Source organism: Hippocampus bargibanti, linkage group LG02 (assembly GCF_051943395.1).
Source record: "Hippocampus bargibanti isolate YZ-2025 linkage group LG02, ASM5194339v1, whole genome shotgun sequence".
Classification (NCBI taxonomy): domain Eukaryota; kingdom Metazoa; phylum Chordata; class Actinopteri; order Syngnathiformes; family Syngnathidae; genus Hippocampus; species Hippocampus bargibanti.
Window position 1 is genome coordinate 8,642,414 of NC_142735.1, and position 25,895 is coordinate 8,668,308.

At 41.3% G+C, this 25,895-nt stretch overlaps 2 protein-coding genes across 25 annotated transcripts in view; both read left to right on the forward strand.

Annotated features, from left to right (window-relative positions):
* The window catches only part of LOC148901442 (protocadherin alpha-3-like), a 152,342-nt gene extending 148,648 nt beyond the window's left edge, over window positions 1-3,694 (forward strand). For 12 of the 19 annotated variants that reach the window (XM_088987122.1, XM_088987242.1, XM_088987232.1 and 9 more), the window contains exon 4: window positions 784-3,693. In XM_088987122.1, coding sequence (XP_088843248.1) covers window positions 784-1,082 — 299 coding nt within the window. In that variant the 3' untranslated portion in view covers window positions 1,083-3,693. Of the gene's footprint in view, window positions 1-783 lie in introns of all 19 variants that reach the window. The other 7 variants (XM_088987216.1, XM_088987252.1, XM_088987138.1 and 4 more) reach the window with 4 other exon arrangements.
* An 8,549-nt stretch (window positions 3,695-12,243) lies between these two features.
* The window catches only part of LOC148901447 (protocadherin gamma-A4-like), a 204,888-nt gene continuing 191,236 nt past the window's right edge, over window positions 12,244-25,895 (forward strand). The window contains exons 1-2 of one of the 6 annotated variants that reach the window (XM_089023824.1): window positions 16,665-19,153; window positions 23,813-24,730. In XM_089023824.1, coding sequence (XP_088879950.1) covers window positions 16,673-19,153; window positions 23,813-24,730 — 3,399 coding nt within the window. In that variant the 5' untranslated portion in view covers window positions 16,665-16,672. Of the gene's footprint in view, window positions 14,675-16,664; window positions 19,154-23,812; window positions 24,731-25,895 lie in introns of those variants that run through there. The other 5 variants (XM_089023831.1, XM_088986877.1, XM_088987049.1 and 2 more) reach the window with 5 other exon arrangements.

A 25,895-nucleotide genomic window follows, 5' to 3' on the forward strand; every position in this document is an offset into this window, starting at 1 on the left:
GAGAGCACTTGCTGAGGCTGCCTACTCGGGCGCCATCTTGGACTTCTTGTGAGACTGTTCAAGCAGCCTTGCAGAGGACAGCAGAAATAAAAGCACACTGCTCATGAGTTGGAGTTTCCCTCGCTGTATTTAGCCAGTCAAAGGATAATTTTTGGTATTGTGTACCATTTGTTGTTTTATTTTTAATTTTGATATTTGGTGTCAGTTTGTCTTAGTTTTCAGGTTAAGTAAAGATTCGTCATTTGTGTTCTTGCAAAACACGTGTTTAGGAGTCCTCCATTGTCTTTTTGACTTAAGTAGTCGGGTCCGTGACCTGCTGCTCCCTGTAACGTAGCAAAGCAAATACATTCTCGATGCCCATGGTCTCTGATCGACCCACGTTTGCAAATTCCAGCAAAATTGGTGAAGCTCATGTTTCTCTTCATCCATGCTGTCCAACAGGTGACCCTGCAAGCGCCATTCTGACATATGGTAATCTACTGCCAGAAATGCTCAAATTGCCTTTGTTCTGACTTCAGCATAAAAACATATGTATCTTAATTTTTCTGTCTACTCAAGCGTTGATGGATCTTGTTCTGGAATTTTGGTTCAACTCTTTACACTGCCAGAAATGCAATTTACTTTTTCAGCAAGAAAATTAAATACACCAGGCTGTTTTTTATATAACTCCCATATCGACCAAATTAAGGCATTTCCATTTGGGTGACAAAATGTGCCATTTTAACAGTGTTTGTGTGAAGCAAATGAATATCTAACAATTGCATTTGTGCCTTTTTCCCCCAGATGCTGAAGGGGGAGAGGTGTCTCCTCCAATGGGTGCCGGAGTCGACAGCAACAGCTGGCACTTTCGCTATGGCCCCGGGGGTCCCGGTGCACCCCCGCAGCACCTGAAAGCCGGCGAGGTCCCCCCAGAGGCATTCATCATCCCTGGCTCCCCCGCCATCATTTCCATCAGACAGAACCAGGGAGGAGACGACGATAAGAGCGACTTTATCACCTTTGGAAAGAAGGAGGAGGCAAAGAAGAAGAAAAAGAAGAAGAAGGACAAGAAGGACAAAAAGGGGAAAGATGATGACGAGTAAAGAAGCAACAAATGAAAATTGACAAAGAAAAAAAAGATGTTGCTAAAACAGAGGTACCAACCAAAGTCCATTGGGTTTGTTTTGAACCTGGCCTTTTACATTCAGTGACCCACTTAGGTAAATTATTGATCTTGCCTTGACAAATAAAATATTTTCATTCATTCCCCCATGGGACTCTACACCCTGAGTCAACAACCATGTGTCCAAAAAAAAATACAATAAAAACAGGGCATTTCCCTCCACTCCTTTAACCCATTGGGCATGTTGGCACCTCTGTATTATCCCCTTTCTCAACAATGACAAATCATTCAAGCGACAGAGGACAAATACTTCGTACAAGCGCTCTGCCAGCCAAGGAAAAGAAGTCACATGTGTGGAATCTGGGGCTGGACATGCACATATAAAACACATAGACGCAACATATATACAGGCAACTTGTAAATAGCACAGGGAGAAGTCACCAAAAGAAAGGCTAACAATCACAACAAAACTGCTGCAGAGTCCATCCGACCAACAGTGTTTTTCAGTGATCTCAAAGAATCCACATGCATGCATGCTCACACAAACGTGCTAAGACACTTTGCCATGTGGACACCGACAGCAACATGAGAAAGCTGTGGGGAAAAAAAAGACAGCTGACGAGAAAAATCACGTGCTGAAAAGTAGAAACGGCAAACTTTTAGTCACCTGTGGTGTATCAACTCTCAGGATGGAAGGAACATCCTCTTGGAACCATTTTCAATTCGCTTTTAATGGACTATGAGAGCTGCTGCTCCAGCTGCAATCCCAAGGCAAGGAGTGCAGCCAAGTTGGAGAGATGGGGAAGATAACGCACACTCTCCAGAAGATCACAGAGGTGAAGAGTGCACCTATCAATCGGTGGACACTCAAATAAACAAGCAGAATATTATTCATCAAAGCTTGACATTTTGACAACACCCCTTCTTATATCTCCATGCTGCAGCGGAAGTGGAACGATTTCTGCTTTGAATGTTTGGTAGCAACCAATCCCTACCCGATACCCTTTCCCCTTCTCACCTGCTTGTGCTCCCCCCGTGCTACCACAAACTGTGTCCCAAATCCCAATGACTTTCTCTTCACGTCAAGATGAAGTAAACCTGCTTTCCTTAATTCTCTCAAGAAATTCACAGTATGTGTTTTCTGGTTTGTTGCCATTTTATGTAAAGACCACACTCACTCGCCCACCTTCCCATCATTCACTGACTTTTGCATGTCCACCCACTCAGACATGACCCCACACACCCATCTCAGGACCCACCCTGGGAAAATAGCCTTTTCTGAACATTCTACTGTGCTAACAACAGCATGGAGTAATGCAGATGTGGCCTATCAGGGGAAAGAGCGACGATTGCCGTACACCTTGCAATCTTGTCTTTAAAAGTGCAAAACAGTTCACTGCCGCTGTTGTGAGACGTGATGATGTGGGATGGGGATAAGTCGCAGGGGCAAAGGACTGGAAAAGAAGCGTTGTGGGTGCCTTGGGCTGGCCCTCCCCGCTTCAAGTTTGTAAGTAAATTGATTGTTTCTCATCATGGAGTCGCATACTATATTTTATATGTATGCTGTAAATGTAACATTTGATTTATTGTCCCAATACTAGTAATTGAGACTGCTAAATTTTTTGGGAAACGGCTTCCCTGTTAAAAGGTAAATCACACGGATTCTCTCATGAGGTGATGAGTATATGAGGCTGAACATTGGTCCTGTGCTTCTGTTGGTACCCCTCCTCGGCTGTAACTCATGACCATCCCTTCTCAAATTTTGCGACTCAGTATGATGTCACTCCATTAAGTGACTACTGCATGTACTGCTCTAAGGAAACACGTACTATATAGAGAAATATATATATTACATATATAGATAGATAGCAATGATTTTATTTTATTTTATTGCCATTATTTCTTTTTCTTGATCATTACTCACACAGGAAATATTTGTATGTACTTCTCTTGTCTCTGCCACACATCTACGTATTGTGATCGTAACATTCTGCAGATGTGTTATGGCATCCACTAAACCTCTTTCAGTATTTGTAATGCTTATAGTGTGATATGTACATTTTAGTGCATTTCCTCCCAAAAAGCTTTTGAAAGCAAGCGGGAAAAAACAACTCCAGCTTTGACATGATGGTCGAACACTAACACTGTAATGTTGTAAGTGAAATATGTATGAGCCTTTTATGAGCTATCACTTCCCTTTCATTCTTGCAAAATATGTAAAAAACAATACAAAAAAAAAGTAAAAAAAAAAATGTATATGTACCTGTAGTGTATGCTTGTATTTAGTGACTTCCATGCTGTCATTTTTCCCGTGTGGTGATGGTGAACTTTGATGGGAATGCATGGTTCGAAAAAGGACCAGACAGGATCTGTTTTAAATCCTTCTCTATGTTTTTTTTTTTTTTTTTTTTTTTTTTTGTCGTGGTGTGGGAGGAGGGCACACGTGTTCATCAACGTGACAGTGAAATGGTAAATTTAATTTACTTCCATTCCCATTCTGCCTTTTACCTTAATGGAAACTGTGGTAATGTGTTTTGTTTTAATTCACAAATAAAGTTTTCTTTCTTAAAAATGAAATCAAACTCCTCTTTAGGGAAGGTGAGCTATTGTGCTACTATTTGAGCATGCAACGGCGGGAAGAATAAACATCGTGGCATTAAAAAAAAATCATACATCCCAGATCTCAATTAATTGAATATCCCATTTAAAATCGGATTGTCCTATAGTTTAATCAGTAATCGCTCGAAACTCAAATCATGTGCGCATTGAAGCCTGCATCAAAATTCAATTGGAAAACAACCAGCCTGATGCATCATCTGCCAATTCCTTTCCTGTCAAATGTTTGATAATTTTAAACAAATAGAGTTTCATTTATGATTATTTTGTTAGAGTGATGATTGGTGAGTCAAATGAGAGCATTTTTCATTTTAAAAGGTGTCTTCAGAAGAAAAACAATTTCAGACAGACAGAAAGACAGACAGACAGGCACATTTTTACCCAAAGTATTTTTTCTTTCAATAAAGAAATTATTATGGCTGTTGCAATATGATATGAATTTGGTCTATATTCACACATTTCTTCAGGAGCAAAAATGTGGAAGCTAATGGAACTGGTGACTTCATTTCTCATTTGTCTAAATGTCTGGGTTGCACATGGTGCCAACAGTCCCTTGTGAATGGAAGGTTCCAGATGTACAAGAACCAATTACACAGAGTGGCTTGATAGTTTCATTGCATCCCAGAGGATATGTCTAAAAGGGAAACACCTGCTTTGTTGACCAAAATTAAACATAACCGGTCATGTTATTCAGGCCTGATTCGGGATGTCACCTGAATTTGGAGTCGGGTAGATCAGGGCTTCACAGTACGTTGATCGCAATCAAACGGTCGCCCACAGTTTCGGTCTCAATTTGATCTTGAGGCGTGTTTGAGGCAAATTAATCGCGAGGCGTGTTGATTAAAAAAATATTTCTCTCTCTCTCTCTCTCTCTCTCTCTCTCTCTCTCTCTCTCTCTCTCTCTCTCTCTCTCTCTCTCTCTCTCTCTCTCTCTCTCTCTCTCTCTCTCTCTCTCTCTCTCTCTCTCTCTCTCTCTCTCTCTCTCTCTCTCTCTCTCTCTCTCTCTCTCTCTCTCTCTCTCTCTCTCTCTCTCTCTCTCTCTCTCTCTCTCTCTCGCTCTCTCTCGCTCTCTCTCTGTGTCTCTATACGAATTTATTTTTTATTAATGCGCACAGCACCCTTAGCTTGCTGTGAGTTTCATTTTCACAAAAAGCATTTTAATACAATTAGAAATAAAAAGCAGATGAACTTCAACCTGCGTAATCTTCAACACCGGAAGTTATACAGCCACTAGTCTCGAGTTGCAATTTTGGATCAGAGACGTTGTGCTAATCTTGTATTGTTTTCATTATTGTCAGTCAGACTTTTTGTCGTGTGTGCAATTCTCCGGGGGCACTGGCGAAGAATGGGAACCAAGAATCCCAAGAGAAGCATTTTAAACCGGTACAGTATACGGAAGGTACGTAAACGCTGCAAAAGTGCGTTTCATGCCTCCGTTTCAGGTTTCTCTTCAAGTAAGCAATAATTTGCTTTTGTGTCTACTCTATGTTTTGTTTCCTTGATTATGGAGGGTGTTGTTGCTCTCGGTCTTCAGGGCATATGTGAGTAAGTCCGAGCATGTACGGCAATGCGTTTCTATGATCGAAAACTGCAGTAGCATTTGAGTCAAAACGGTTGGCCTGTGTTTTTCAATTCAGACGAATCAGTGTTTAAAAATGTGAAAGGTAGTTTTGAAAAATGATGAGAAAGACAGAATGCTAACTGGCCGGTGTTGGAGTGCCATGTGAAAAGCACAACATCTAATAAACATAAAAAGGTTGATGACTCGCTCTTGACTGGTGGCGCGAGACTAGACCCTTTCACATATGAACATTAAGCTGCTGTAACAGGTAAATATTCATATGGACTTGATGCTCGTCTTCTGACAGCCAATTGCAGGGCACACAAGACATACAACCATCCGCTCACGCTCACACATAGAAATAATTTTGAGTGTCCCATTAATCTGTCAAGCATGTTTTTAGAATGTGAGAGTATCTGGAGACAACCCAGGAAGGCAGGAGGGGAATATGTAAACTCACAAATTTACCATCGCGAGTAATCAGGAAAAAAAACAAAACTAAAAAAAACCTTCTAAACTTTGCCAATTTCAGTGAACAACAGACAAACACAAACAGGGAAAGTCTTGGCACATAATTAGTTTACAGTGTTTGGAATTTGTAATGATTGGGATTGCGTAATCATGGTGGAGCACCGTTGAAAATATCATTTTTGGTTCCGCACACATTGAATTGCCACACGCGCACACACACACACGCGAACATGTATATATATGTGTGTGTGTGTGTGTGTGTGTGTGTGTGTGTGTGTGTGTGTGTGTGTGTGTGTGTGTGTGTGTGTGTGTGTGTGTGTGTATACCCATAATAACATAGTATATGCATATTATAACTCCTAGAGTAGAGAACATATGCAATTCAAAGTAACAACAATAAGTGCAAGTTGTAATTTAAAGTACCGTATTTTCCGGTGTATAAGGTGCACCGCTGTGCCGTATGAGGCTCACCCCAATTAATGGTGTATTTTTTAACTTGTTCCATATTTGAGGTGCATCAGATTATACGGTACACTGTCTATTCTTTTCCTTTCGGCATTTCCCCTCAGGGGTCGCCACAGCGAATCAATGTCCTCCATCTATCCCGGTTTTGTGCATCCTCTTCTCTCACACCAGCTACCTTCATGCCCTCTTTGACCACATCCATAAACCTCCTCGGTCTCCTGCCTGGCAGTTCAAGGCTCAGCATCCTTCTCCCGATATAGTCACTCTCTCTCTTCTGGACATGTCCAAACCATCTCAGTCTGGCCTTTCTGACTTTCTCTCCAAAGCCTCTAATATGAGTTGTCCCTCTAATGTACTCATTCCTGATCCTATCCCACCTGGTCACTCCCAAAGAAAACCTCAACATCTTCAGCTTTGCTACCTCCAGCTCTGCTTCCTATCTTTTCTTGAGCGGCACAGTCTCCAGTCCAACCATCATGGCTGGTCTCACCACGGTTTTATATTATATTATATTATATTATATTATATTATATTATATTATATTATATTATATTATATTATAAGGTGCACTGTCAATTAATGAAAATAGTTAGTTTTCCAAATATGATATATAAATATATAAACATTTTACAAATATTAGGCAAACCACATGATAAGGCGCTACAGTAGAGGTTGGGGTTCTGCACTACTTCTACAGGTGCAGTAGTTGCGAGACCTGTGCGGCTCAGTATGACTTCACATATTAGGCACACCTGCATATAAGGCGCAGGGTTATCTTTTGAATAAAATCGAGGGTTTTGGCTGCACCTTATACACCAGAAAATACAGTATTTTTTTTTTTTAATAAATGCATCTGTCTGACCTCTCCGCAGAAAACATATCCTGTAACTGTTAAGTGTCCTTGAGAATTTTAAAAGGCGCTTATAAATGATATGTATTAATATTATTATTAATATTATAATTATAAACTGCGGCTAATATCATCTGCAATGACACATCGGCGAATCATCCAGCTGCTGTGGGAGACAAAGCAGGTAAATATGGACCAACAAGGATGAAGATGCAGTGTTGAAGTAGCCTATTATAAACTTGATAAACTTGTGAGATAAGAACATGTTCAAGTATAACAGTCAAAACACATGAGTCAGTCACATTAAAAATGTGTGGTGTGAAAATGCATTGCAATCTGTCATAATAGCCCAGGGGTCGGGAACCTTTTTGACTAAGAGAGCCATAAAAGTAAAATATTTGTGAATGTTTTTCAGTGAGAGCCGCACACACGCGAGCGCGCACACCCACACACACACACACACACGCACACACACACGCATACACGCGCGGCCACTTTTCAACAAAATGTCAGAATGTATTATTTAAAATAACATTGTGATAGTACTCAACGGTCACATGAATGGTTTTCCATTCCTCATGATTGGTAAAAATCCAGCCAAACGATCGGAATGAAAGTCAACTTGCCGGGTCCATAGGCGGAGTTACTGCTAGCTAGCCTGCACACGGCTCATTAGCTTACACACTTTCTCTCGCAGAAGTACAGTAAAGTCTCGTTATATCGATATCGGATATATCGATAGTCCCGGTTATATCGATACTATTTCTATGCACGCACGGAGAAAATTACATGCAAACAGGGTCGGATATATCGATAGTCCCGGTTATATCGATATTTTTTCGGACTCCCTTGAATATCGATATAACGAGACTTTACTGTATATTAATGCTAACGTTAGCATGGGGCTTGTTAAAATGTCACTGACATTCGACTGTTTCATCGATGGTATTGTTTCATTGCAAATTAGAATCAGAACCTTTTATCTCCATAAAGGCGAATCCTGCGGTGCATTCAAGCTGAAGTGTACTCGTCATTTGTTTTACTCGTCAAGCCTAATTAAAGGGGCGTTTACCTGTTTCAACATGACGGCCAGTACCATCCAATCAAAATTGCGCTTTCTGCCAACCTAGGTCAGTGCCATCCAATCAAAATTGCGCTTTCTGCCAACTGCAGCCCCAACAGGAAATGAACAGCAAAAAAGCGAGAATATGTATTTAGTTTTATCGGCGACCCATATGCAATCATCAAAAGAGCCATAATGGCTCACGAGCCATATGTTCATATAGCCTATTAAACTCACAAATGGCAGGTGACCACATTCGTCACCACATTTGACTATTTGATACATGCACACCAGTTTTATCGGTATGCATGAATAGAATACATGGTGTCAGTATTTCAGTTCCTTTTATTTTAATCAGCTGTGACATAATGAGACTTTAGGGGAGTGGTCATTCAATGCAAAATGCACAATTGTATAATAATTGATTTCAGGCGACCACCACTTCACCGGAAATGGGTGACCTCATTCTGCAACTATACACCAGCGGTCGGGAACCTCTGGCTCGCGAGCCATATATAGATCTTTTGATGATTGCATATGGCTCGCCGATAAAACTAAATACATATTCTCGCTTTTTCGCTGTTCAATTGCTGTTGGGGCTGCAGTTGGCAGAAAGCGCAATTTTGATTGGATGATACTGACCTAGGTTGGCGGAAAGCGCAATTTTTATTGGATGATACTGGCAGTCATTTCGAATCAGGTAAACGCCCTTTAAATAAACCGACAAGTAAAAATAATGGTGAGTACACTTCAGATTGAATGCACCGGAGGAGTCGCCTTTGTGGAGAGAAAAGGTTCTAATTCTAATTTGCAGTGAAACAATACAATCGATGAAACAGTCGAATGTCATTGGCATTTTAACAAGCCCCATGCTCATGTTAGCATCAATATACATCTGTGAGAGACAACAAAAAGCTAGCGCGCAAGCTAATGAGCAGTATGCAGGCTAGCGAGCAATAACTTCGTGTATGGATTTGGATTTCGATTTGGATTTGAATTTGCCTTTATTAGTCTCGCAGTGGACCCGGCAAGTTGACTTTCATTCCGATTGTTTGGCTGGATTTTTGCCAATCGTGAGGAACGGAAAAACATTCATGTTAACAGTGAGTACTATCACAGTTATTTTAAATAATACATTCTGATATTTTGTTGAAAAGTGGCCGTGTGTGTGTGTGTGTGTGTGTGTGTGTGTGTGTGTGTGTGTGTGTGTGTGTGTGTGTGTGTGTGTGTGTGTGTGTGTGTGTGTGTGTGTGTGTGTGTGTGTGTGTGTGCGCGCTTGCGTGTGTGTTGCTCTCACTGAAAACCATTTCTAAATATTTTACTTTTATGGCTCTCTTAGTTAAAAAGGTTCCCGGCCCCTACTCTACACACTGCATGAAGATATCTTGGTCAAAAGTGAATGTCATTTGAAAGCTACTCTGTGTGTCACCATCCTAAATCACACCAAGTAAATATCCTAAACCACATGACTAAATGAAACAATGCTCATCTGTAACCATCGACCTTGTTATGCCCAAAACCGCTGGTGAGGATAAAGAGTTGCAAGTGCCCATTTGGAGGTGCCGTGAGTTGACGTCGCCACCTTCTGGGAAATATATCACAATACATCAAATTAACGTTATAGTGGATGGAGGCAAGAAGCAGAAGATGGAAAAAAAGACAATTTCAGCTGAATTACTCCCGATAGGGAAAAATATGGATGTTATTTCTTAAGATAATATTAAAAACATACACACACACAGACCTAGAATAAATGTGGCCGGAATAGCTCCTCCTCTTCCCCCTTATCCTCTGGAATACTGCGCACATGTGCAACTCATATTGAATGGGAACAGCAGCGCCTCGCACAGTCACAGCGTGGGAATGCTGGACTGGACAAGAAATCATTTGAGAATTGCCCATAGTCTTGGAGGACCTTGAACTCTGCTCACAAGCCGTCATTCGTCAGTATCACGTGTCGTTGTCGTAACGGAACTTGACCAAAAGTTACCAATAATAATCACTGTAGATAAAACAGATTCAGATAATTAAAGAAGACTCGGAGCAAAATGTTTATTTGGTTGTTTATTTGTTAGTTTATTTATCCTTTACCACAAATTCCCAAATTCCTTTCGAGATGCTATAATTGACGCATTTTGAAGAAAATGCCTTAAAATCACCGTTTTAAATGATTTTTGTACATTTATTTGCAAATTAACTATTTTATTGATTCCACATTTTTTACCTAATTCAACTCAAATTTCTGGGTTGTTTCGGGTGTTTTTCGGAACAACATGAGAAGTGAAGTCATGCATGTTTTGTGAATATCTCTGTTTAAACAATTAAAATGTGGGTGCTAAATGACACGTTCCATTTTTTTTTATTCATAACGTTGGTGTCAAAAAGAAAATGATAAATGAAAAATGGTCATCAAACGATATATTTTTCCTACCGACTGCTGTCAGTCTTCTTAATAAACACACATGAAATAAAAACCGTCTCAAATGTTGTATATATCAGCCACCTTATGTCGAGTCAATACAGTTACATATATGAAAAATTATTTTTATACTTTGATATAATTTGATACTTTTCATTATGTACAGTTATTTTTATTAAATATGCAGTTGTATGTTTCAGTCTCCTGACATTTTCTTTTATGTATATAATATTTTGTTTTGTCTTTTGACCCCTTCCCCCGACCCCTTTCAATTGTGCTGCTGTATATTGCAAATTTCCCCATTGTGGGACTATTTTAGGCTTTCTTATTCTGATTCATTTAAATTCATTTGTGTTGAAATGTCCATCTGATGCCGTCACGATACCGATATTTTTCCTTTTCAAACTTGAATAGTAAACGTCATAATGGCCTGTTTAAAGAAAGTGTCTACTTCATCAAAATTACAATGTTATATTTCTGTGACATATAATACATTATTACAGTAAAGCCATACATTTTCCAAATCATTAACCATCATATCAAATCATGTACATGTCAAACTTAAACTTAATAGAGTGCTATTAGTTTCATTTCTAAAAGAGATAATGTACAACGAATAATCGTCATTAATTATAATCAAAATTAATTTTAATCAAAATTAATTATAGATTAGTTAAGTTACAATTACGATGTTTTAAAACGGTAGAGGATTTATTTATCCATATGAATGTCAATGTTTCATCATACTACAAAGTACACAGTTAAATTCTATTCTAAAACAACTAATAAACCAATGAACAACAAACACTACTGATTATTAATCGTGATAATTTAATCATTCATTAATAGTTGAAATGTGTATGTCTTAAAAAATACAAACAAAAACATCTCTCAGTAAAACAAAACGGCAATAGTGATCCGACGAGACGAATCGCAGGAAACGAAATGCTCACCAGCCGATGAGACGAAAAGGAACACTTGGACCACAAGCAAAAAGTTGAGGTCGGACACGAGAGAACCGGATGACAAGAACAGGTGAGAGCAACATCCAAAAAGAAAAAAAATACACAAGTCAACAAAACTAAATTAAATCGAAATAGAATAATTATATAAGTTTATATTAGTTTTATCACATTTTAGAGTTAAAAATCATCAACAACTATATATATATGTGTGTGTATGTATGTATGTATGTATGTATGTATGTATGTATGTATGTGTGTGTGTGTAAATTATAATTGAATATTAATATGTACTGTTGTAGATTCTAGGGTAAAACGCTTGATGGTTTTAGCACTAAAATGTGATAAAAGTAATGTAAAATTCTTTCATGATTCTATTTAGATTGAATTTAGTTTTGTTGTTTCATGTGTATTTTTTTCTTGTTTGATGTTGTCATATTAATATTGTTGATGTCATTAGTCGTATTGTTTATTATTATTCATTCATTCATTATTATTGTTAGTAGTAGTTGCAGTTGTATGTTATGTTTTACAATGAATCGCTTTTATTCTCTAAGTCCATCCATGCTATGATTCAATACGTATGTCCAATATGAAAATCATTTGAAGTTAATTCTCTACAGATGTCATGAGCGAAAAATGACTTGTGGTGTCGCTGTGAGCCCACACAAACCGCACACGTCTCCACCCATTGTCTCTGAAAATGTTCCAAGAATCATTTCATTGCATTCCGCTGCTTGACCGTGTATCACATTTCGTAGACCTGGATGTATGTTTTCCCCCGGAACAATGTTTTTTTCGGCGCAAGGCGCTATTGTCTGCCTTTTTTCTTTCATCGTCACGCTGTCCCTCGCTTACGGAGATCTCAGCTATTCTTTTGCAGAGGAGATCGAGCCCTTGTCTGCGATTGGAAATATAGGCAAGGATGTCGGAGTGGACCTGAGGACACTATCTTCACGAAAAGCTCGGATTGATATCGAGGACATTCGGAGACGTTATTGTGATTTGAATCTGGACACTGGAGATTTGATCGTGGCGGAGAGGATTGACAGAGAAATCCTTTGTGACAAGAAGCCCTCGTGCGTGGCGACAGTGGATCTGGTTTTGGAAAATCCTCTCGAACTCCATCGCATCAGTCTCCACATTCAAGATGTAAACGATAACTCGCCGCACTTCAAAAAGAATTTAATTGAAATGGAAGTGTCGGAGTTAGCAGAAAGGGGGAGTCGTTTTTCCATTGAGGAGGCCCACGACGCAGATATTGGCCAAAATGCTGTGAAAATATATAATTTACAAAAGAATTCTAACTTTATTCTTTCAGTTGACAACCATAAAGTTGAGCTTGTTTTAGAAAATAAATTAGACCGAGAAAAGCAGAGTGACATGAATTTGCTTCTCACGGCTTTTGACGGTGGCTCTCCACAGCGGTCAGGCACAGTAGTCTTACACGTCACTGTGCTGGATGCAAATGATAACGCGCCAGTGTTCAGTCAGGCCGTTTATAAAGCCAGCCTGCCTGAAAACTCTCCTCCTGATACAATTGTGATTAAAGTTAGCGCTACTGATGCTGACGAAGGAGTGAATGGCGACATGACTTATGCTTTTGGACATGTGTCAGACAATATTATTAATGTATTTTCCATCAGTCCTGTGAGAGGCGAGATTAAAGTAACGGGTGTGACTGATTTTGAAGAGCGAGCCTCCTATGAAATGAGAGTGGAAGCAAAAGATGGTTTAGGGCTGACATCGTATGCCAAAGTGATAATCGATATTACTGATGTAAACGACAACACCCCTGTGATAAATTTAAAGTCTCTGTCTAATCCAGTTGCAGAGAATGTGCCACCTGGTACAGAGGTGGGCGTCGTTAATGTGCAAGACAGAGACTCTGAAAAGAATGGAAAAGTGCGCTGTTACATTCAACAAAGTGAACTCTTTAATTTAATTCCTTCGATTAAAAATTATTATTCTCTTGTGACGATGGAACAACTTGACCGTGAACGAGTTTATGATTACAACATTACAATCATTGCAACTGACGAGGGCTCTCCTCCGTTGTCATCCTCTAAAAGTATTCATTTGACTGTCGGTGACATCAACGACAACCCACCCGTGTTTGAGGAGCAGTCATACAGTGTTTATGTGAGTGAGAATAACAAACCTGGATCCACTTTAGGTTCTGCGAGTGCTCGAGACCCCGACTGGAGACAAAACGGCACTGTGATTTATTCTCTGGTACCTTCTGAGATAAACGGTGCCCCAGCATCCTCTTATGTGTCTGTCAATGGAGACACGGGGGTGATTCACGCTGCCAGGTCGTTTGACTACGAACACTTGAGGAGTTTCCTTGTCCACGTCTTGGCCCGAGACAACGGTTCTCCTCCGCTGAGCAGCAACGTGAGTGTTAGCGTCTTTATATCGGACTTAAATGACAATTCCCCTCAAATTTTGTACCCCGCCTCGGATGGCAACTCTTTCATGACCGAACTGGTCCCCAAAGCTGCACACGCAGGCTCTGTGGTGTCCAAAGTCATTGCGGTGGATGCCGACTCTGGACAAAATGCTTGGCTGTCTTATCATATTGTCAAGTCCACCGACCCGGGACTTTTTACCATCGGTCTCCACAGTGGCGAGATTAGGACTCAGCGGGACATTTCAGAGTCTGACAGCATGAAACAGGAACTGATTGTGGCTGTGAAAGATAACGGCCAGCCCCCTATCTCTGCCACCTGCTCAATGTATTTGCTTATTTCGGACAACTTGGCCGAGTTGCCAGAACTGAAGGACATTTCTTATGATGACAAGAATTCCAAGCTGACCTCCTACCTGATCATCGCGCTGGTGTCCGTGTCCACCTTCTTCCTCACCTTCATCATCATCGTCCTGGCTGTGAGGTTTTGCCGCAGGCGAAAGCCCAGACTGTTGTTTGATGGAGCAGTTGCCATTCCCGGCGCGTATCTGCCTCCTAATTACGCAGATGTCGACGGCACAGGAACTTTACGCAGCACCTACAACTATGACGCCTACTTGACAACAGGTTCCAGAACCAGTGACTTTAAGTTTGTTTCGTCCTACAATGACAACACCTTGCCTGCTGACCAGATTCGGAGGAAAAGCCCAAGTGATTTTCCTGATCCTTTTGAAGATCTCGGCGCAACTGTTGAGGTAAGAGTCTTTCTTTCCCAGCTCCCTCAAATAATCATGAACACATTAACAAACTTCAGTCATTCAAATTCACTTTTTATTTTCTTTATTGATGCTTCTCTCTTTATTTATTCTGTCTTATAAGTTAAATCACTTTCATATTTATGGTCTCTAAAATATATATCTCCAAGCTAATGTCATACCTAAAAAAAAAGTTGAATCTATACTTTTTTCTTTAAAAACAAGTTTAATCCCCATTGCAATACCGAAAGTGGATTACATTGAGAGCAAACCAATTGCCTGCGGCCCATGCAGCTTTATGCGCTTCGCAGTTCAAGGATGCACGCCTGCAATTAAGTCATTCCATTTAACTATAGTTTGTTCAGACAGTGTCAGAAAGATCGACAAAATCGAGTGAGCAAGCAACAGAGAGACTTTGCCAAGCGTGTTAATTCAGAAAAAAAAATATTTAGTTGTGAAAGGCAAATGCAGGATGCATGATATATTTTTTTCCTAAATTGCATCGCCGACGTTTGGCGAGATAGCAACCTGCTATAAACCTGAGCTTTGGGTGTATCATATAAGGAACACAATTCTCATTTTTAGACATGTGGTGAAGTGGGCGATTCAGTTTACTTCCCTCCTCACAGTGCACACATCAGATTTTCTGATAGTGTTCCTTTCGTACAGTCTTGGTGACACTTATTTTATCTTTTCCACTGTATTCTATTTGTATAGATGTTACATTTTTCCACGTGTGCTGTGAATGCTGAAATTGGACATAGCTCTATAACACCTTCTTCTTCTTTTCCTTTCGGCTTTTTCCTTCAAGGGGTCGCCACAGCAAATCAGTGGCCTCCATCTTTAGAGGTTTGATCCACATGTTTGTTTTGGCCAAGCTTTTATGTCGGATGCCCTTCCTGACACAACCCTCTGTATTTATCCGGGCTTGGGACCGGCACAAGAAGACATATGTCCCTTTGTGGCTACAGAACAAGCAACTCAGTGTGGCCGATTTTGCACCAAACTGATTCATGTTCTCCTCCCACACCCCCAACTCAAATTGAAATACATTTTTCCCGTTTTTCAAAGCAAGACCAACAACTGTTTTCATATGTTTATTATTATTTTGATAAGGTTACTTTATTGTTAGCCTTTTTGGAACAAAATGACTACGGGGCGCAGTCGGTGTCAATGTACAAAGACTGACAGCCCTTGAGCTTGTGAATGCACTCCAGTTTGACTTGAGTATTCGATAATATCTGTCCATGGTCCTGAAAGACCCAATTTCTGCTGACAAGACGCAATTTACCTTTTTCCACACACATGCTACACAAGGCAACATAGGATTAGTAATACTGATGAGGTGATACCGGTTGAAGTGGGGCAATCAGGCCAGTCGTTAGTCAGAACGATAGGAACTATCAGTGGAGCAGCTGCAGGGAGTAGTCGTCTGCTCCCCCCAACCAGAGAGCACGGACCTATCATAGCACTGCCATGTCTGGAGAGTAAGGATATATATATATATATATATATATATATATATATATATATATATAGGGCCTAAACTACCAGGAAGACTTTAGTTTTTCGACGAAGTTTCTTGGAGAAGAAGCAAACTGTCCGACACCTTCAAAGAAGTACAGATGACGGCTGAAGAAACCTTTTCATCGATGGACCACCCCTGTCCAATTGAGAGCTTACACGGTCGAATTTGGGGTGAAGACATTGTCATGTATTATTTCCAAAGTTGCACATAAAATTAGTTTGACTTAAAAAATGCCAAGAATTAGGTCATTGGTATTTTCCTGTTTCATTATCCAGTGAGTAATACACAGAGGCACAAAGGCCTGAAAGAAACATGTCTCACTATGGCAGTATTTTTGGTTTACGTTTTTTGAATTTAGTGCTGTTGCTAAAAATGGACTCTTGGCGTCGCTCTTGGCTTGTATAACGTACTGTCTCTGTCTCTCGCTGCTCGGATTCCGAGTGCTTTGTCTTTTTGCGGATGGTTGGACCATGTCTTTTTTGGGTCGACCAGCGTCGAATTGGAAATTGTGCGGAGCATTGGATCGTCTAACTGGGAGAGTCAACACATTTGGGGATATTTCTGTCAACATGGGAGTCGAGAAAGTCGCTCTGAGCCGTCTGATGTATTTTTTTGTCGTCGTTGCTCAGGCACGCCTTGTGTCCGGAGATCTGAGCTATTCTCTTTTGGAGGAGATGAAACGCTCGTCTGTTGTTGGAAATATTGCAAAAGATCTTGGTGTTGACCCGAGGACCTTGTCTGCTCGAAATGCCCGGATTGATGTCCAAGGGACACGTAAGCAGTATTGTGAGATTAATCTGAGCACAGGGGACTTGATCACAGCGGAGAGAATCGACAGAGAAAGCCTTTGTGACAAAAAAACTGCATGTGTGATAAAACTGGATCTGGTGTTGGAAAATCCTCTCGAGCTTCATCACATCACTTTTCATATTCAAGATGAAAATGACAACAATCCAAAATTCAAAAATAGTTTGATTCAGATGGAAATCTGGGAGTCAGCAGAAAAGGGCAGTCGGTTTTCCATTGAAAAGGCCCATGATGCCGATATAGGCAAAAATGCGATTCAGAGATATAATTTACAAAAAAATGCAAATTTTATTCTTGCTGTTGACAACAACAAAGTCGAGCTTGTTCTAGAAAATAAGCTCGACCGAGAAAAGCAAAGTAAAATGAATTTGCTCCTAACAGCTTTAGATGGCGGCTCTCCACAGAGGTCCGGCACTGTCATGATCCACGTTTCTGTGCTGGATGCAAATGATAACGCCCCAGTATTCAGTCAGGCAGTTTATAAAGCCAGGTTGCCTGAAAATTCTCCTCCAGATACAATTGTGATAAATGTCAGTGCGACAGATGCAGATGAAGGAGTGAATGGGGAGGTGACATATGACTTTGGCCATATTGCAGACGGTAATATAAATGCATTTTCTATTGAACCCACAACAGGTGTGATTACTGTAACAGGTTTAATGGATTTTGAAGAGAAGAGTTCATATGAAATGAGTGTTGAAGCGAAAGACGGTTTGGGACTAACATCCTATGGTAAAATCATAATAGATGTGACTGATGTGAATGATAATGCTCCTGAAATTAATTTGAAGTCATTGTCCAACACAGTGTCCGAGAATGTTTCACTTGGTACAGAGGTAGGCATTATCAACGTGCAGGACAGGGATTCTGGGAAAAATGGACAGGTGCGCTGCTCCTTTCCACAAGATGTCCCCTTGAAATTAGTTCCTTCTATTAAGAACTATTATTCTTTAGTGACCACTCAACAACTTGACCGTGAACTTGTTTCTGAATACAACATTACAATCAATGCAGTTGACGAGGGCTCTCCTCCTTTGTCCTCTTCTAAAAATATTCACTTGACTGTAGGAGATATAAATGACAACCCACCCGTGTTTGAAGAGCAGTCCTACAGCGCTTATGTGAGTGAAAATAACAAAGCTGGCTCCACTTTATGTTCTGTGAGTGCTCGAGACCCCGACTGGAGACAAAACGGCACAGTGGTTTATTCTCTTTTACCTTCTGAAGTGAGCAGTTCCCCAGAATCCTCCTATGTGTCTGTTAATGGAGACACGGGAGTGATCCACGCTGTCAGGTCATTTGACTATGAACATTTAAGGAGTTTCCAAGTCAATGTCATTGCCCGAGACAACGGTTCTCCTTCAATGAGCAGCAACGTCAGCGTTAGCGTCTTTATATCGGACTTGAACGACAACTCTCCTCAGATTTTGTACCCCGCCTTGGAAGGCAACTCCTTCATGACCGAGCTAGTCCCCAAAGCTGTACACGCAGGCTCTGTGGTGTCCAAAGTGATCGCGGTGGACGCCGACTCTGGACAAAATGCTTGGCTGTCTTATCATATTATAAAGTCCACAGACCCAGGACTTTTCACCATCGGTCTTCATAGTGGAGAGATCAGGACCCAGCGGGACATTTCGGAGTCCGACAGCATGAAACAGAACCTGATTGTGGCTGTGAAAGATAACGGACAGCCCCCTCTCTCTGCCACCTGCTCCATGTATTTGCTTATTTCGGATAACTTGGCCGAAGTGCCGGAACTGATGGACATTTCTTATGACTACAAGAATTCCAAGCTGACCTCCTACCTAATCATCGCGCTGGTGTCCGTGTCCACCTTCTTCCTCACCTTCATCATCATCGTCCTGGGTGTGAGGTTTTGCAGCAGAAGAAAGCCCAGACTATTGTTTGATGGAGCAGTTGCCATCCCTGGCGCCTATCTGCCCCCTAATTATGCAGATGTTGATGGCACAGGAACTTTACGCAGCACCGACAACTATGATGCCTACCTGACAACAGGTTCCAGAACCAGTGACTTTAAGTTTGTTTCGTCCTACAATGCCAAAACGCTACCCGCTAACCAGACTCTGAGGAAAAGTCCAAGTTACTTTGCTGATCCTTTTGAAGATATTGGAACCTCATCAGAGGTAGGACAAATTCACAACTTGTCTTGAGAGATGATGTAATTCTTGTCTGCTGGTTCTTGCAAAACAATCCAATTGTTTATCACAAATTAATTTCAGACAATATATGAACAGCACTTTAATTCACTGTCTTTGCAATGGCAATGAGTAGAAATGTGATTTGGTTGCCGGTCCCAAGCCCGGATAAATACAGAGGGTTGTATCAGGAAGGGCATCCGACGTAAAAGCTTGGCCAAAACAAACATGCGGATCACACCTCTAAAGATGGAGGTCACTGATTTGCTGTGGCTACCCCTTGAAGGGAGAAGCCAAAAAGAAAAGAAGAACAGTACAATTTACACATAATCAATCTTCACCTTCTTGCGGTCACTTTAATTTTCACGCCAATATCCCTTTGATTTTTTTCGCCAAGCCATCTTCACAATCAACAGAAACTGTTCCTTAACGTCATGGCTGACCCGCTGAAAACATAAAGAAATGTATTATTTCGAACGGTTGAGGGAGGGCAACAAAACGCGACACGGGATTTGTTTTTTTATGGGCGTACCATTTGGCTCTAGCATGGTTTGACTCTTTTGAAGCCAACGACACCTAAATCAGGCAACGTCCTGCTACCCATTGTTCCTGTGCCGACACTCAAATCGTTGTGTAATATTTTCTCGACTTTACATCATAAAATTAAATTGCGGCAATTAAATAATAATGATATGAAATCTGAGGAGTAACTTTAAAAACTTTTACTTCCACGTAAGTACTTAAGTAATTTGCGTTGTTATCATGTAAATGTAATACTTACAAAACGCAAATGTCAACCACGACCGCAGATCTTCCTCACGCTGTGGAACGATCTGATGCTTAAAGAGTTTGATGTTTCTCTTTATTTGTAAGTAGGTTCGTTGTCAGATCTCCCAGGCAGGTGACGCGCAGAGCTTGATCGTGGCGTGGAGTTGAGCAAGTCGTGCCGTGATGTCTGTCCGACTTTCCTCGCGGCCGTCGAGTCGATGCCGGAAGGTCTTCTCACCGTGAGTTGTCGGACAATCGATGAGGGATTGTGAGGACGAAGGTGCGTGGGGTTGGCCATGCCGCCGGGCACGGACAGGCGGGTCATCGGCGACGGTGGCGTTGATCGCGCTGCCATGGCGCTCTGCAGGACGCTGAGGAAGAACGCTGACGTCGGCGGCCGTGTCGGCCATGAAGCGTCTTCCCGAAGTCCGATCGTGGACATAAGCGATGTCCGACGATGTCCGATCGTGGACATATATAATGTCCGATCGTGGACATAAGCGATGTCCGACGATGTGCGATCGTGGACATATACGATGCAGCTAGTTGCAGAGTCGCCAGGCGAATTGGACGATGTCGGCCATCAGGGTGCGGCAGGTTTCACGGTGGGGTCGGGGCGCCCACGGGTGGCGGCGGCCCATCGGGAGCTCGGCTTGAGGGGTCTTGCTGTGAAGATGCCGGGTTCACGGGCGGCTGGGAAATCTGGATCTTTCCATTTGGAGAGTTGATTGGGCTGAGGAGGAGGGAAAAAATCCTCATGGCTAGCTCGCCAATAAAGAGTTTGATGTTTCTCTTTATTTGTAAGTAGGTTCGTTGTCAGATCTCCCAGGCAGGTGACGCGCAGAGCTTGATCGTGGCGTGGAGTTGAGCAAGTCGTGCCGTGATGTCTGTCCGACGCCCGGCATGAGCCGGGCGTGAGTCCGAGATGACTCTGCCCCGTGGTTCGCCCAATCTCTCTGTCCCGCGACAGCTTCTTTTATACAATTTGCAAGCGTGTGCTATGCGTCAGGGTGATACGCACATCAAGGAGATCAAGGAATTGAAAGACATGAAAGTGTTGAAAGGCGCACTTCAAAATTATACACTCGTGTGACGCAACATGCTCACCATGATGCAAAAAAACGAATAAGTATAAAAAGCGCAGTGGGACACAATGCCACGACACAAATTTAAATATTTACCCATGAATTGCACTGTTGTTGGGAAAATAAATTGTAAATCTGCGAATAATCGCAGCAAGCGCGCCTCATCTCTTTGGCATCGACGCCAGCATATTAGTTCGAGCACAAAACACAAAGATATGCACGAACTTGACATACCCGCACGCACAAGTGGCTTAGTCCGTTTCACTTTGTTCGAGTGGAATCACAAGAAAAGATCAGTTTTATCTGTCACATGACATTCCATCGCAATGCCATAACATTGCTGATTTTCCATTTTAAAATACACATTGAGTTTTGACTTAACAATTATTTTTTCACTTACGTGAACCTCTGAAGCAAAATTACAAGCATAAAATAATTATTTAAAAACGTGTCAAATCTGATGATGTTGGCAACATTTATTAATTGTTGAAATAATTGGATCGGGGATGTGCTTGATACAAAGGTTGAGCCGACGTTATTGCTGCCTTTTAACTGCTTGTAACCACATATCCCCTTTTCCTTCATGTATTCACATTTTCTTCAGACACATGCTTTGGCACCTTTTTTTTCGTGAATGTGAGGGTATGGTTTTGATTGTGATTGACCATTGGTTACAAGGATTCCAGTATATTTTATGGTTGCAAAATTATGCTTGTCTGTGACTGTAAAGTGTCCTTGAGAGCTTTGAAAGGCGCTTAATATGTAATGTATTATTATTATTATTATTACTTCTCCCAAATGCATCGCGAACACACTGAAAAAAAATAAAACAAGTCAACTGCCTAATTCGATGTGAAGACATCTTTTACCAGTTTTTGTATTTTTATTTTCTTATTTTGGGTTCTTGCTTTCCTTTTATTTCTACGGACCATATTATGATTTTGGAACATAGAGTAGGCATGCGTGCTGATTTTCCTTTTATTTTCGTTCGCGTACTTTGCGCACAAGTAATATTGCTGCTTTCTTTCAATTATTGATATGGGATCACATAAATAACATCGTCTGCATGATTATAATTTAGTGTAAGAGTAAAAATGGTCTGATGATGTCGCTCTCGGCTTGCAGACCGTCGACGAAGCACTCCACCCGTAACTGCAAGCATATCTGACAGTTTTGTAGTTCGCAGTCAGTGAAACAGCCATATTCGTATTTTTTTCACCTCCCGTTTTCTCAGTTTGTTTTGCAAAATTGGCGATCGACTTGGATTGTTTCTTTAGCTAGAAGTGCGCTGCCATTTGACAAAATATCGGAGGTGTTGTTCTTCAAGATGAGAGACAAAGGATTTTTCAAGTTTACTTCAATCCCGTGCTTTGTTTCTTTCGTCGTGATGGTGCCTCTCGTTAATGGAGATCTTAGTTATTCTGTTCCAGAGGAGGTGAAACGGGGATCTGTTATCGGAAATATAGCAAAAGATCTTGGAGGCGATATCATGGCTTTTGCAGCCCGAAAGCCTCGATTTGATTTTGAGGAAGCACGGAGACGCTACTGTGAAATTAATCTGGGCACGGGAGACCTGATCACATCAGAGAGGATTGACAGGGAAAATATTTGTGGAACGAAACCATCATGTGTGATCAAAGTCGATCTGGTTTTGGAGAATCCTCTGGAGCTTCAACGTGTGAGTTTTCATATTCAAGACATCAATGACAATTCTCCGAAATTCCGTGATCATTTAATTGAAATTGAAATCTCGGAGTCGGCAGAAAAAGGAAGTCGTTTGACTATTGAGGAGGCCCATGATTCCGATATAGGACAAAATGCAGTTCAACGATATATCCTGCAACAAAATATAAACTTTATTCTCGCTCTTGACAACAATAAAGTAGAGCTTGTATTAGAAAATAAATTAGACCGAGAAAAGCGTAGTGAAATGAATTTGCTCCTAACGGCTTTAGATGGCGGTTTTCCACAGAGGTCAGGCACAGTCATGATACACGTTATTGTGCTGGATGCTAATGATAATGCCCCAGTGTTCAATCAGGCCATTTATAAAACCAATTTGCCTGAAAACTCTCCCCCTGAAACAAGTGTGATTAAAGTTACCGCTACTGATGCTGATGAAGGAGTCAATGGGGATGTGACTTACAATGTTGGCCACATATCAAATGACGACACAAACATTTTCAAAATCGACCCCAAAACTGGTACGGTTAAGATTTCAGGTGTTCCTGATTTTGAAGAAAATAATTCTTATGAAATGAAGGTGCAAGCCAAAGATGGTTTAGGACTCACCTCCTATGCAAAAATAATAATCGATATTACTGATGTCAATGACAACGCCCCTGTGATTAATTTAAAGTCTCTGTCTAATCCAGTTGCAGAGAATGTGCCACCTGGTACAGAGGTGGGCATCATCAATGTGCAGGACAGAGACTCAGAAAAGAACGGAAAAGTCAGCTGTTCCATTCAACAAAATGTACCTTTTAAAATAGTTCCGTCTATCAAAAATTATTATTCTTTAGTGACAACTGGTCAACTTGACCGTGAACTTGTGTTTAATTACAACATTACAATCAGTGCCATTGACGAGGGCTCTCCTCCTTTGTCATCCTCGAAAAGTATTCACTTGACTGTAGGAGACATCAATGACAACCCACCTCTGTTTGAGGAACAGTCATACAGTACTTATGTAAGTGAAAACAACAAAGCTGGCTCAACTTTAACTTCTGTTCATGCTCAAGACCCAGACTGGAGACAGAACGGCACAGTGATTTATTCTCTCTTGCCTTATGAGGTGAACGGTGCCCCGGCATCCTCCTACATTACTGTAAATGGAGACACAGGGGCGATCCACGCTGTCAGGTCGTTTGACTACGAACACTTGAGGAGTTTTCAAGTCCACGTCATGGCTCGAGACAACGGTTCTCCTCCGCTGAGCAGCAACGTGAGCATCAGCGTCTTTGTATCGGACATGAATGACAACTCTCCTCAAATTTTGTACCCCGCCTCTGAGGGCAACTCCTTCATGACCGAGCTGGTCCCCAAAGCTGTACACGCAGGCTCTGTGGTGTCCAAAGTCATTGCGGTGGATGCCGACTCTGGACAGAATGCTTGGCTGGCCTATCATATTGTCAAGTCCACAGACCCAGGACTTTTCACCATTGGCCTTCACAGTGGCGAGATCAGAACTCAGCGGGACATTTCGGAATCTGACAGCATGAAACAGAACCTGATTGTGGCCGTGAAAGATAACGGACAGCCCTCTCTCTCTGCAACCTGCTCCATGTATTTGCTTATTTCGGATAACTTGGCTGAAGTGCCCGAACTGAAGGATATTTCTTATGATGACAAGAATTCCAAGCTGACCTCCTACCTGATTATCGCACTGGTGTCCGTGTCCACCTTCTTCCTGACTTTCATGATCATCGTCCTGGGTGTGAGGTTTTGTCGCAGAAGAAAGCCCAGACTCTTTTTTGATGGGGCAGTTGCCATGCCCGGCGCGTATCTGCCACCTAACTATGCAGATGTCGACGGCACAGGAACTTTACGCAGCACCTACAACTATGATGCCTACTTGACAACAGGTTCCAGAACCAGCGACTTTAAGTTCATCTCTTCCTACAATGACAACACGCTGCCGGCTGGCCAGACTCTGAAGAAAAGTCCAAGTGATTTTGCTGATCCTTTTCAATATCTTGAGTCATCTGAAGAGGTAGGTTTCTTTCATATCAAGAATGCATTTGTCTGGTTTAATTTTGCCTTGCTTACCCCATCCCATAACTCTTTTACATGTTTTTGTTTCCCGGTTCAGACCAGTTTTGAACCAGAAACCTTTTAGGGTCACTGCCATAACTCGCACTTTCCACTTCCCAAACTGCTGATTTATCCACTTTATTTTATGTAGCTCATATTTAAGTTTTGTTGCATTGTAAGGGCTCCATGTTTTACGTATGTTACAAATGAGATATTCATACTTTGACGAGTCATGTTGGAAGGCTGACACCACAATGATGTTGTACTGATATTGTTTTTCTTTATCTGTGGATTTTTGTGGCCTACTTGTCTAGGAAACGGTATGAGTGGGATTAGTGGAGCCAGTGTTGAATACTTACTCCTGTCAAATTAACTGTTTGCATGACGCCATCGCTTGACTTCTTGTATTCGCCAGTACTGTTAGCAGTTAGCACAATGACTGCAAATGTTTTTTTTGGTGTATCTTGGAGATCTGGAAACAATCAGATGAGCTTTTGAAAATCCAAGATAACTCTCACAAATACCTGGAAAATCCAGATGAGAATGTTCATTAGAACATCGCGGTCGAAGTTTTCAATATTGTCCCTATTTTTGCATACAGGATTTTTTTTTCTGGTGTGCCACTTTCCGATCTCATCCCCCATTGGCAGTTGGGATACGTTTCAGTTACTAACAAATAATGTGTATTTCTTCTTTTCCTTTCGACTTTTCCCTTCAAGGTGTCACCACAGCAAATCAGTGTCCTCCATCTTTAGACGTTTGATCCACATGTTTGTTTTGGCCAAGCTTTTACGTCGGATGCCCTTCCTGACACAACCCTCTGTATTTGAGATGTTGAAAATAGAGCAATATTGAAAAATTTGGTTCATTTTGTGAATTGTGTTGATTGAAGCGGTGGAAATCTGGATCCTTGCTGTGTGACAGTTTTGGATACTGTCTTTAATTCCAATTGCTGAAGTCGCTTGAAAGTGATTGCTAGAGAATATGGGAATTAGTCTCCTCCTCAGTTCCAAATAATAATTGGAACAATCCAAATGGTTTACCTGTGGTTTTTTTATTTGTGTGGTTGGTTTTCCTCAAATAACAATTGTCTTCAAAACTAAGTTTTATTTTGCATGGTGTGC